The sequence below is a fragment of the Oncorhynchus keta genome, chromosome 4 (assembly GCF_023373465.1).
Source record: "Oncorhynchus keta strain PuntledgeMale-10-30-2019 chromosome 4, Oket_V2, whole genome shotgun sequence".
NCBI classification, from domain to species: Eukaryota; Metazoa; Chordata; class Actinopteri; order Salmoniformes; family Salmonidae; genus Oncorhynchus; species Oncorhynchus keta.
The window spans coordinates 30,204,714-30,217,511 of record NC_068424.1 but is presented as its reverse complement, the minus strand read 5'-3'; the positions used below and the strand labels follow the sequence as shown (position 1 = coordinate 30,217,511).

Genomic DNA, 12,798 nt, shown 5'->3' with positions numbered 1-12,798 from the left:
GACATGATTTGGGACCCTATTTCTGATAATAGTGCACTACATTTGACCAGAACCCTATGTGGCCTGGTCAAAAGTAGTGCACTAAATAGAGAATAGGGTGATTGTCACACAGAATTACACAGATCCTCAAAAACTTCTACAGCTGCACCATCGAGAGCATCCTGACCAGTTGTATCACCACCTGATATGGCAGCTGCTTGGCATCTGACTGTAAAACAATACAGAGGGTAGTGCATATGGCCCAGTACATCACTGGGGCCAAGTTTCCTGCCATCCAGGACCTATAATATTAGGTGGTGTCAGAGGAATGCCAAAAAAATTGTCAAAAACTCCAGCCACCCAAGTCATAGACTGTTCTCTCTGCTACCGCACGGCAAGCAGTACCGGAGAGCCAAGTCTAGGTCCAAAAGGCTCCTTAACTGCTTCTACCCCCAAGCAATAAAACTGCTGAACAATTAATCAAATGGCTACCTGGACTATATGCATTGCCCCCCCTTTTTTTTTAATTGTATTTTTACAAGGCAGCTACTTGATGTTTTATTATCTAAACATGGTCACTTTACCCCTACCTACATGTACATATTACCTCGACTAACATGTACCCCCCCCACACATTGACTCTGTACCGGTACCCCCCTGTATATAGCCTCGTTATTTTGTGTTCATTTTTTAACTTTTAGTTAATTTTGTAAATATTTTCTTAACTCTTTCTTAGAACTGAATTTCATGGTTGCTACAACTGTTGCATTTGGTGCATGTGACAAATAAGAATTGATTTGACCTTCGAGAAGTACAGGTATAGGAATAAAGACGCCTATTTCCCAAGTGAAATGTCACCCACCTCTTTAACAGAGAACAATGTATTAAGAGCATTACCTTTGAGCAATTAGATGTAATGGGGCAAGATTGGAACACTTAATGCAGGGCCAGCATTTTCCTATACATGACTGCGTTTCCCTAAACCACTTCCAGCTTACCAGAGGACGTTCAATTTGCATTGAGACTGAATTTAGCTAAAAGCTTCTGGTCCACTTAGTTTGAGTGCTAGAAAGGCTTGAAACACATTTGAATGTCCTTGGTTATTATGATGGGTATTGATAATGTCCGCAATGGGTTCTATTTGTCGTCAGTTATCCCTTTTGGTTCTGAAAACATTTGAAAAATACTAATTTAGTCGGAGTAACGTCAAGTGAAATGGCTCCGTTAGCTTGCAATGTTTAGGACAAAATGTCATGAACTGAGTGGAAATGCAAATGTTTTTATTTAAACCTTAAATGGGTAACTCGGAACAATCTTTCATAGTGGAAACATGAAGTCTGAGTGACTGTGTGGAACCCGTTTGCAGGGTAAACAGTCCAAAAGGAGCCACTGCTTCCCCCCAATGAACCGGGAGCACAGGAAGCTAGTCCACGAGCTGGCCGAGGCCTACAACGTGGAGAGTGTGAGCTACGACAGCGAGCCCAAACGCAACGTAGTCATCACCGCCATCAGGTAAACACCTCAACAGGAAAATGTTTCTTTAAGTGAGGCAAGTTACACTAAGTAGACACATTTCTGTTATAACTTGAAAAAGACTACGTATTACTGTCTGTGCAACTGTATCAGCTGGTTATATTTTGTATGAATAGACGTGTATTGTGAACAACTGACCAAAAGATGTGAAGTCATTCTGAGGATGTGCTCCGTCTTTGTGCTTCTTGCTGTGTGCAGGGGGAAGTCTGCCTGTCCTAACTCAACCCTGACCTCCCTGATGGAGAGAGACACTGGGGTCCCGAGGGCTCCTCCACCCATTGCCCATATCAAACATAGCAGCAAGTAAGCCTGGGTCTTTGCACTCACAAAACGCCCCATATAGTCACGCCACAAACACACACAAATGGTTCTTAGTTTGTGTCCTCTCATAATGTCCCAATGACTTGTAACTAGCTAGTTAACTGTGTTTATTGTTTTTAACATCAGGGCTGACAGTGTGAGCAGCTGGTCCAAGGCAGTCAAAGAAGAGCCAGTGATTGACTACTTCGATGTCCAGGATTAATGAAGGCACAAAAGAAGCAAGCCGCATGATGTAACAATCATACTAAACTAAGAATGCGTCTGCGGTCCGTCGATTTTTGGAAATCTGTGATGCTATTTCCCCTCCCTCATTTAGGTTCTTTTTCTCTTGAAGGCCAACACGTGTCACTACATAAGTATTTGGGATTTGTAACCATATAACAAGTGTTACCTTTGAAACGGTGCCATGAACATTGTACTCCAGACTTTGAAAATAATAATTGATTGTGTTTTTATAGGTGGCAATTTTCACTTGTTCTCACTGCAGGACTACCAGTATATTGTATTCTACGAGGGGACATACCATACACCTTATTTCAATAAAGCAATTTTTCAATGGGTTTGTTGATACTTTACTTGCTGATTGATATATTGCGGAGAACCTGCTCTAACATTGTTACAGATACTATACAATATACTACTTGAGGTATTTTGAGATTTAAGATTTATTATATGCTATAATCTTAGGATACTGTCTTTAAAGTATATTATGTGTTGGTACTTTTGGACATCAACTGGACTGCATTTAACTACCAGTATATGAACTATTACATAATGATGCCCAGGTGATTGAAGGGGCAGGATTTTAACAGCCCTGCATCTTTCAAAAAACGGCTGCAGGCATATCCTTATCCTTTGTGCCTTTTTTCATCAACCTGGTCTCAGGGCATTTTGTATTATTCTATATGTAAATTCAAGATAGTCCATTAGTATATGTTTTGTATGGTTTGTATTAAATTGTGGATGCCATCACCCATTTTCTATGATCTATAATGAATTACCATTCGCATTATTTTGCAAATATACAATATTTTGTGTTTGCAAAACGTACATTATGCAACGAAGTTGCACAATGTATGTTACGAAGTATATGTTAGGAATTCTAGCAAGGTGGCTAACGTTAGCTAGGGTAGGAATTAAGGTAAGGGTTAAGTTTAGGAATTAGGTTAAAGGGGGAGGGTTAGCTAACATGCAAAGTAGCTAACAGGTAGTAAGTAGTTGGAAAGTTGCTGAAATGCTAGAGTTGTCTAAGATGAGATTTGAGCTCGCAACCTTAAGGTTGGTAGACGTTCGCGTTAGCAATCATCTACCCCGACCAACCACCCTACTTTAGTTTTTGCTTAAGTAAGCATCTGTCTTATGTAACATATATACTAAATGGAGTCTTTCAGCAATACGTACAGACTAATATGAAACGGTATGAGACCAGGTTGCAACCCAACCATGGACCATATAGAATAGAAGACTATTCCCTAACGGTTTTACATCCATTGTGAAATATTGGTGGGCAGACAGTGTATTTCAACGGTAGAATTGGTAATTTGATGACACTCCCCTGCTAGTCCAATTTTTTATTGTATCCCGTCTCCAGCAGAGCCCGCGCCTGCGCTTCTTGAACCGAACTAAGAATCACCAGACCCGGCTCCATCCCCGAGACTGCGTCCCCTGTGTCTACAGTCGCCGATGTACCAGTCTACCTCATGAGAGAGTGATCGAGAGTCGCTACTGGAAGCCGTGAGCAAGTTCACGAGTGAACATCGGACAGATCTTTAGAAACATTACAGTTTGCCTTGAGTGCTCGGACTGGATCTGAGAAATGGAGAGGAAGGTAAGAGTTGTGCCCGCAGCACACGGTTTTATATTGTCTTGACATTCGTTTTCTTTTATAGTATGTGCTCAGTGCTTCACCCCTGCATAGTGAGAGAAAAATGTTTTCCACCATTATAGAGCTCCATTCTGCGCTCCCCAGCCCACGGAATCAGAAGGCGCATTGCCAGCCGGATTAGTGCGCACGGGAGTTTCTCGACTGGGTCTAGTTTGTGTATCTGAAAATCTTTTGAGGAATTGTTGAAGCTACCCTTTGATTTCTTTGTTTATTCCTTGAAAATTGCGATCTATGTATTTTTATTTAAACGTGAAGGTTGACAATCCTACCGCATGTAAACTGTTTGCATCAGTGCATCCCATACTTAATTATACAAGGCTATACAATAGTTGTAGCCTGCACCTCACCTCACCCCTCCCCTGAACCTACACCCCGCCCCGTTTTCAGCCGTTGCAGACACGGCTGGCTTGTTAACCTTGACAGGTCTAAGAAATAGACACTTAAAGCAGCAATAAGAGAGATGCACACTGTATCGGACCAGAGAGTAGACCGACAGACAGCACTCACTCCCCTTCTCTGTTTGCCGCATGTAGAACAACAAAAGTGTGAAATGACTCTCACTCCACTGCTCTCTTCTACCTATGCCCTATGGCTACAAAATAGGTTAGACGAAATTGACATGGCCTTTATTTGTTGTGTTGTATGAATACAATTCCCATGTTACATCCAGTGTCCTAAAACCTATTTACATTGTAGCTACATAAATGGTACATTATAATTACAGTGTAAAACCAAGGTTGTAGGCTACTTACTGCCATGTTCGTAGGTTGTGTAATTATACAATACACAACTATTACACTTTTTAATATTCATTTGATTTGTAAACAAACCAAAATGATTTGTGTTTTCACATCCCCTCACTATGTAGTTAGTGTTTTATATTAGAATATTTAGTTATCTCCATTTACAAATGCTTGGGATTATGTATACCACAAACATATGACAGTTCTAAGTAAGACATACTGTGTAACAATTGTTATTTCACTGTACCTAAACTGCCTGTGGTTTTTGGGAACTTAATATAAAGTGGGGACCACTATGGGTCAGTAAGTAATTGAACCCACTGCTCTGGGAATTATCTCAAGTTTATGATCCAGTTCTTTATGGTTGGTGGTATACAGTATTTCTCAGCTGTAGTGGTAGGCCAAAAAAAACAACTTTATATTTTTGAAACAACATAAGCCAATATACTAGAACACGATACTACAACATGTATACAACCTATATTTTATATTTGCAGGTTGGCCTCTTAATCCTGTTAGGATTGTGTTGGTTTAGTGATAGTGATGTGAAGGGGTGGTAGTTCGTTAGGCCTCTATGCAAGACTTTCCCTTGCCTGTGGCTCAGTGGTGTTTGCAGAGACAGTGACGTGTGGAATGCACTATAGCATTCTGGCTTCAGAAGCCTTCTGCATGGATGCAGTGAGTCTTATGAAAAGGCTTGGAACAGAGACTCAAACTCCTCTCTATTATTATGATTTATTATAGATCTGGGGTCCAGCAAAATTAAGGCGGTTTATACAATTTTAAAACCATAAAAATGTATTCATAGATTTCACAACACAGTGTTCCCTCAGGCCCCTACTCCACCACTGCCACATATCTACAGTATAACATCTATTTTGTACGTGTGTGTATAGTGCGTATGTTATGGTGTGTGTATGCATGTGTCTTTGCCTAGGTTTGTGTTGCTCCATAGACCCCGCTGTTCCATAAGGCAGATTTTTAGGTCTAATTTTACTGCTTCCAACAGTTACCTGATGTGGAGTAGAGTTCCATGTAGTCATGGCTCTATGTAGTACCATAGTCTGTTCTGGACTTGGGGACTGTGAAGAGACCTCTGGTGGCATATCTTGTGGGGTATGCCTGTTTGTCCGAGCTGTGCGCCAGTAGTTCAAAAAGACAGCTCGGTGAATTCAACATGTCAATACTTCTCAAATAAAAGTAGTGATGAAGTCAATCGCTCTTCCACTTTGAGCCAGGAGAGATTGACTTGAACATTATTAATATTAGCTCCCTATGTACATCCCAGGGTCAGCCGTGCTGCCCTGTTCTGAGCCAATTGCAATTTTCCTAAGTCCCTTTTTGTGGCACCTGACCACACGACTGAACAGTAGTCCAGGTGCGACAAAACTAGAGCCTGTAGGACCTGCTTTGTTAATAGTGCTTTTAAGAAAGTAGAGCAGCACTCTATTATGGACAGACTTCTCCCCGTCTTAGCTACTGAGCCAATTGCAATTTTCCTAAGTCCCTTTTTGTGGCACCTGACCACACGACTGAACAGTAGTCCAGGTGCGACAAAACTAGAGCCTGTAGGACCTGCTTTGTTAATAGTGATGTTAAGAAAGTAGAGCAGCGCTTTATTATGGACAGACTTCTCCCCGTCTTAGCTACTGGTGCTACAAAACTAGAGCCTGTAGGACCTGCTTTGTTAATAGTGCTGTTAAGAAAGTAGAGCAGCGCTTTATTATGGACAGACTTCTCCCCGTCAATATGTTTTGACAATGACAGTTTACAATCCAGGGTTACGCCAAGCAGTTTAGTCACCTCAACATGCTCAATTTCCGTATTATTTCATACAAGATTTAGTTGAGGTTGAGTGATTGATTTGTACCAAATACAATGCTTTTAGTTTTAGAAATATTTAGGACTAACTTATTCCTAGCCACCCACTCTGAAACTAATTCAGTCGCTGTAGTAGCTGACATGTATAGTGTTGAGTCATCCGCATACATAGACACAATGGCTTTACTCAAAGCCAGTGGCATGTCATTAGTAAAGATTGAAAAAAGTAATGGGCCTAGACAGCTGCCCTGGGGATTTCCTGATTCTTCCTGGATTATGTTGGAGAGGCTTCCATTAAAAAACACCCTCTGTATTCTGTTAGACAGGTAACTCTTTATCCACAATATAGCAGGGGGTGTAAAGCCATAACACATGTTTTTTTCAGCAGCAGACTATGATCGATAATGTCAAAAGCCGCACTGAAGTCTTACAAAACAGTCCACAGAATCTTTTTATCATCAATTTCTCTCAGCCAACCATCAGTCATTTGTGTAAGTGCTGTGCTTGTTGAACGTCCTTCCCTATAAGCATGCTGAACGTTTGATGTCAATGTGTTTACTGTAAAATACCATTGTATATGGTCAAACAATTTTTTTTCCAAAAGTTTAGTTAGGGTTGGTAACAGGCTGATTGGCAGGCTATTTGAGCCAGTAAAGGGAGCTTTACTATTCTTAGGAATCGGAATGACATTTGCTTCTCTCCAAGCCTGAGGACGAAACACTTTCTAGTAGGCTTAAATTGAAAATATGGCAAATAGGAGTGGCAATATCGTCCACTATTATCCTCAGCAATTGTCCATCCAAGTTGTCACTTTACGGAATTCAAAATTACAATGCTTGTCTTCCATAATTTGGTCAGACATACAGTGGCTTGCGAAAGTATTCACCCCCCTTGGCATTTGTCCTATTTTTTGCCTTACAATCTGGAATTAAAATAGATTTTTGGGGGGTTTGTATCATTTGATTTACACAACATGCCTACCACTTTGAAGATGCAAAATATGTTTTATAGCTAAATAAAACAACAAAAAAACAGAACTTGAGCATGCATAACTATTCACCCCCCAAGTCATTATTTTGTAGAGTCACCTTTTGCAGCAATTACAGCTGCAAGTCTGTTGGGGCATTGACATTCTTCAAGGCAAAACTGCTCCAGCTCCTTCAAGTTGGATGGGTTCCGCTGGTGTACAGCCTTCTTTAAGTGTATTCCACAGATTCTCAATTAGATTGGGGTTTGGGCTTTGACTAGGCCATTCCAAGACATTTAGATGTTTGCCCTTAAACCACTCGAGTGTTGCTTTAGCAGTATGCTTAGGGTCATTGTCCTGCTGGAAGGTGAACCTCCGTCCCAGTCTCAAATCTCTGGAAGACTGAAACAGGTTTCCCTCAAATTTCCCTGTATTTAGCTCCATCCATCATTCCTTCAATTTTGATCAGTTTCCCAGTTCCTGCTGAATGAAAACATCCCCAGATGTTGTCACCACCATGCTTCACTGTTCTCGGGGTGATGAGAGGTGTTTGGTTTGCGCCAGACATAGCCTTTTCCCTGATGGTCAAAAAGCTACATTTTAGTCTCATCTGACCAGAGTACCTTCTTCCATATGTTTGGGGAGTCTCCCACATGTCTTTTGGCGAACACCAAATGTGTTTGCTTATTTTTTCTTTAAGCAATGGCTTTTTTTCTGGCCACTCTTCCGTAAAGCCCAGCTCTGTGGCGTGTACGGCTTAAAGTGGTCCTATGGACAGATACTCCAATCTCCGCTGTGGAGCTTTGCAGCTCCTTCAGGGTTATCCTTGGTCTCTTTGTTGCCTCTCTGATTAATGCCCTCCTTGCCTGGTCTGTGAGTTTTGGTGGGCGGCCCTCTCTTAGCAGGTTTGTTATGGTGCCAAATTCTTTCCATTTTTTAAATAATGTATTCAATGGTGCTCCGTAGGATGTTCAAAGTTTCTGATATTTTTTTATAACCCATCCCTGATCTGTAGTTCTCCACAACTTTGTCCCTAACCTGTTTGCGGAGGTCCTTGGTCTTCATGGTGCCCCTTGCTTAGTGGTGTTGCAGACTCTGGGGCCTTCCAGAAAAGGTGTACTGAGATCATGTGACACTCAGATTACACACTGCTGGACTTAATCTATCTAATTATGTGACTTCTGAAGGTAATTGGTTGCACCAGATCTTATTTAGGGGCTTCATAGCAAAGGGGGTGAATACATATGCACGCACCACTTTTCCGTTTTTAATTTTTTTGAATTTGTTGAAACAAGTAATTTTTTTTTCACTTCACTTCACCAATTTGGACTATTTTCTGTATGTCCGTTACATGAAATCCAAATAGAAATCCATTTCAATTACAGGTTGTAATGCAACAAAATAGGAAAAACGCCAAAGGGATGAATACATTTGCAAGGCACTGTACTTGAATGTGTAGTGTCAGCGTTTGTTGCTGGCATGTCATGCTTAAGTTTACTTATCTTGCCAATTACAAAATAATTAAAGTAGTTGGCAATATCAGTTGGATTTGTGATGAATGAGCCATCTGATTCAATGACTGATGGAGCTGAGTTTGCCTTTTTCCCCAAAATGTCATTTAAGCTGCTCCAAAGCTTTTTACTATTATTCTTTATGTAATTTATCTTTGTTTCATAGTGTAGGTTCTTATTCTTTTTATTAAATTTAGTCACATGATTTCTCAATTTGCAATACGTTTGCCAATTGTTTGTGCAGCCAGACTTATTTGCCATTCATTTTTCTTCATCCCTCTCAACCATACAATTTTCAAATTATTTTTCAATCCACAGGGACTTAACAGTTTTTACAGTCATTTTCTTATTAGATGCATGCTTATTAGTAACTGGAAAAAACAATTTCACAAATTTGTCAAGTGCAATGTCTGTTTGCTCCTCATTACACACCACGGACCAACAAATATTCTTTACATCAACAATATAGGAATCACTACAAAACGTATTGTACGACCTCCTTATACACTATATTAGGCCCAGCTTTTGGAACTTTGGTTTTCCTAGATATGGCTACTATATTGTGATCACTACATCTGATGGATCTGGATACTAATTTCAAGCTAATTTCTGCTGCATTAGTAAAGATGTGATCAATATATGTTGATGATTTCATTCCTGTGCTGTTTGTAACTACCCTGGTTAATTGACTGATAACCTGAACCAGGTTGCAGGCACTGGTTACAGTTTGAAGCTTTTTCTTGAGTGGGCAGCTTGATGACAGCCAGTCAATATTTAAATCACCCAGAAAATATACCTCTCTGTTGATATCACATACATTATCAAGCATTTCACATGGTATCCAGATGTTAGCACTAGGTGATCTATAGCAGCTTCCCACCAGAATGGATGTTAGGCGAGGCAAATGAACCTGTAGCCATATTACTTTCACAGTATTTAGCATGAGATCCTCTCTAATATTTACAGGAATGTGGTTCTGAATATAATTAGCAACACTTCCACATTTGGCATTTCTTTATTTTCTGTAAATGTTATAACCGTGTATTGCTATCACTGTATCTTCAAATTGTATTATCTGAGTGTTTCCGAGATAATCAGAATATGAATGTCATCTGTTACTAGCAAAATTATTAATTTCATGAACCATGTTTCTTAAGCTACATATGTTTACATGGGCTATTTTGAGCACTTTTCTTTTGGGATGCTTACTTGATTTTATTGCTTTACCGGGAAGCTTAGCAGAAGTAGATATGCTCATGTTATTTATGTTTAGTGCAGGGTGAGCTGCACACAGTGGACTACCTCCTAGAGCACACCGGCTCAGTCCTGACAGTATAAATCTTCATAGGCACATGCTTACTGCAAACAATAGCTGTAGGATCATGAGAGGCATTCAGGGCAGTTAGAGGGACATAAATCAACTTACTTACATTGTGTCTACCAACACCCCTGGTGTAATGTACATTTGCTGAAACATTATGACAACTCTGTGTCACAATGGTGTATATATATATATATATATCTACAGTATGTAGGGTTATTTGATTATCTGTGCAATGTGTTGGGATTATTTTAAAACTCAAACACTAATGCCTCTATACTAATCAAGTAATGGTGGTACTCATTGTGAGGATAGTGCTAGGAATAGCTACAGGTAACTGCCCAAATAATGGAAACACTTCACTAAATGAGGGATACAAAGTATATTGAAAGCAGGTGCTTCCACACATTTGTGGTTCCTGAGTTAATTCAGGAATTAACATCCCATCATGCCATTATTTTTGCCCATTATTTTGGCAACCATGGCTATGCCCTCATAAGATTACAATGCCCCCTGTCCACAGGGCACGAGTAGTCACTGAATGGTTTCATGAGCATGAAAACGATGTAAACCATATGCCATGGCCGTGTCAGTCACCAAATCTTAAATCTTAACCCAATTGAACATTTATGGGAGACTCTGGAGCGGCATCGGAGGCAGCGTTTTCCACCACCATCCACAAAACACCAAATGATGGAATTTCTTGTGGAAGAATAGTGTCGCATCCCTCCAATAGAGTTCCAGACACTTGTAGAATCTATGCCAAGCTGCATTGAAGCTGTATTGAAGCTGTTCTGGCTCGTGGTGGCCCAACACCCTATTAAGACGTTTTATGTTGGTGTTTCCTTTATTTTGGCGGTTACCTGTATGTGTGAGTCTTCCAGCAAAACACTGTGGACTAGATTTGTTGTGTGAATGTAGGCTAGTGGTGGCATTTGTCTTGACCATCATTTGTCCTCTTTTGCTACAAATCAAGTCAGTTAGAGAGTGATTCAGTTTACAGCTTTATAATTCAATATCCAAACGTGCATTATTACAAGCAACGGCTGTGGTTGTACGGAAGTTTTCCATCCAATACATTTTGGTAATATACAGTACCATAAAAAGTTTGGACACACCTACTCATTCAAGGGTTATTCTTTATTTTTGCTATTTTCTACATTGTAGAATAATAGTGAAGACATCAACACTATGAAATAACACATGGAATCATGTAGGGACTAAAATTGTTAAACAAATCAAAATATATTTTATATTTGAGATTCTTCAAAGTAGCCACCCTTTGCCTTGGTGACATCTTTGCACGCTCTTGGCATTCTCTCAACCAGCTTCATGAGGTAGTCATCCGGAATGCATTTCAATTAACAGGTGTGCCTTGTTAAAAGTTCATTTGTGGAATTTATTTCCCTCTTTAATGTGTTTGAGCCAAATCAGTTGTGTTGTGACAATGTAGGGTTGGTATACAGAAGATAGCTGAACAATTAATCCACCCGGACTATTTACATTGACCCCCCTTGTTTTTACACTGCTGCTACTCGCTGTTTATCTACGCATAGTCACTTTACAAATGACTTCGACTAACCTGTACCCCCGCACATTGACTCAGTACCGGTACCCCTGTATATTTACATGATCATCAAAACATCACGCCAGGGATGGAAAAACGATTGGAACCATTTCCCTTTGACTGCTAGGTTTTATGGGTATTATGACACCTTCACTATGGGGCTATATTGACAGTGAAAGTTACAGCTAATTTTGGGATTGTATGTCGATTTGTTCTCCTTAAATAAAAGTCATCTGATTTATTTGTTTGATCAACCTTTCCTCCTATTGTTATGTACATTTATTGTGTTACTTTTTGATTTTTTTTTTTTACCTTAGTTTATTTAGTAAATATTTTATTAACTCCATTTCTTGAATTGCATTGTTGGTTAAGGGCTTGTAAGTAAGCATTTCACGGTAAGGTCTACTACACCTGTTGTATTCGGCGCATGTGACAAATAAAATGTAATTTGATTTGATAGCCCTATTTGGGTAAAAGACTAAGTCCTTATTATGGCAAGAACAGCTCAAATAAGCAAAGAGAAACGACAGTCCATCATTACTTTAAGACATGAAGGTCAGTCAATGTGGAACATTTCAAGAACCTTAGGTTTCTTCAGGTGCAGTTACAAAAACCATCAAGCGATATAATGAAATTGGGTCTTATGAGGACCGCCACAGGAATGGAAGACCCAGAGTTACCTCTGCTACAGAGGATAAGTTCATTAGAGTTACCAGCCTCAGAAATTGCAGCCAAAATAAATGCTTCACAGATTTCATGTAACAGACACATCTCAACATCAACTGCTCAGAGGAGACTGTGTGAATCAGGCCTTCATGGTCGAATTTCAGCAAATAAACCACTACTAAAGGACACCAATAAGAAGAAGAGACTTGCTTGGGCCAAGAAACACGAGCAATAGACATTAGATCGGTGGAAATCTGTCCTTTGGTCTGATTTGAGATTTTTGGTTTCAACCGCCTTGTCTTTGGGAGACACAGAGTAGATGAACGGATGATCTCTGCATGTGTGGTCCCACCGTGAAGCATGGAGGAGGTGGTGTGATGGTGCCGGATGCTTTGCTGGTGACACTGTCTGTGATTTATTTAGAATTCAAGGCACACTTAACCAACATGACTACCACAGAATTCTGCAGCGATAAGCCATCTTG

The 12,798-nt window shown here is 40.0% G+C and overlaps 2 protein-coding genes across 5 annotated transcripts in view; both read left to right on the top strand.

Moving 5' to 3' along the window:
• Positions 1-2,393, top strand: part of LOC118373281 (transcriptional repressor NF-X1-like) — a 30,380-nt gene extending 27,987 nt beyond the window's left edge. The window contains exons 23-25 of one of the 2 annotated variants that reach the window (XM_052505464.1): positions 1,346-1,491; positions 1,711-1,815; positions 1,960-2,393. In XM_052505464.1, coding sequence (XP_052361424.1) covers positions 1,346-1,491; positions 1,711-1,815; positions 1,960-2,035 — 327 coding nt within the window. In that variant the 3' untranslated portion in view covers positions 2,036-2,393. Of the gene's footprint in view, positions 1-1,345; positions 1,492-1,710; positions 1,820-1,959 lie in introns of those variants that run through there. The other variant, XM_052505465.1, reaches the window with a different exon arrangement.
• Positions 2,394-3,047: 654 nt separating this feature from the next.
• The window catches only part of LOC118373237 (SWI/SNF-related matrix-associated actin-dependent regulator of chromatin subfamily D member 3-like), a 51,504-nt gene continuing 41,753 nt past the window's right edge, over positions 3,048-12,798 (top strand). The window contains exons 1-2 of one of the 3 annotated variants that reach the window (XM_035759340.1): positions 3,048-3,177; positions 3,425-3,661. In XM_035759340.1, coding sequence (XP_035615233.1) covers positions 3,650-3,661 — 12 coding nt within the window. In that variant the 5' untranslated portion in view covers positions 3,048-3,177; positions 3,425-3,649. Of the gene's footprint in view, positions 3,178-3,296; positions 3,662-12,798 lie in introns of those variants that run through there. The other 2 variants (XM_035759346.2, XM_035759334.2) reach the window with 2 other exon arrangements.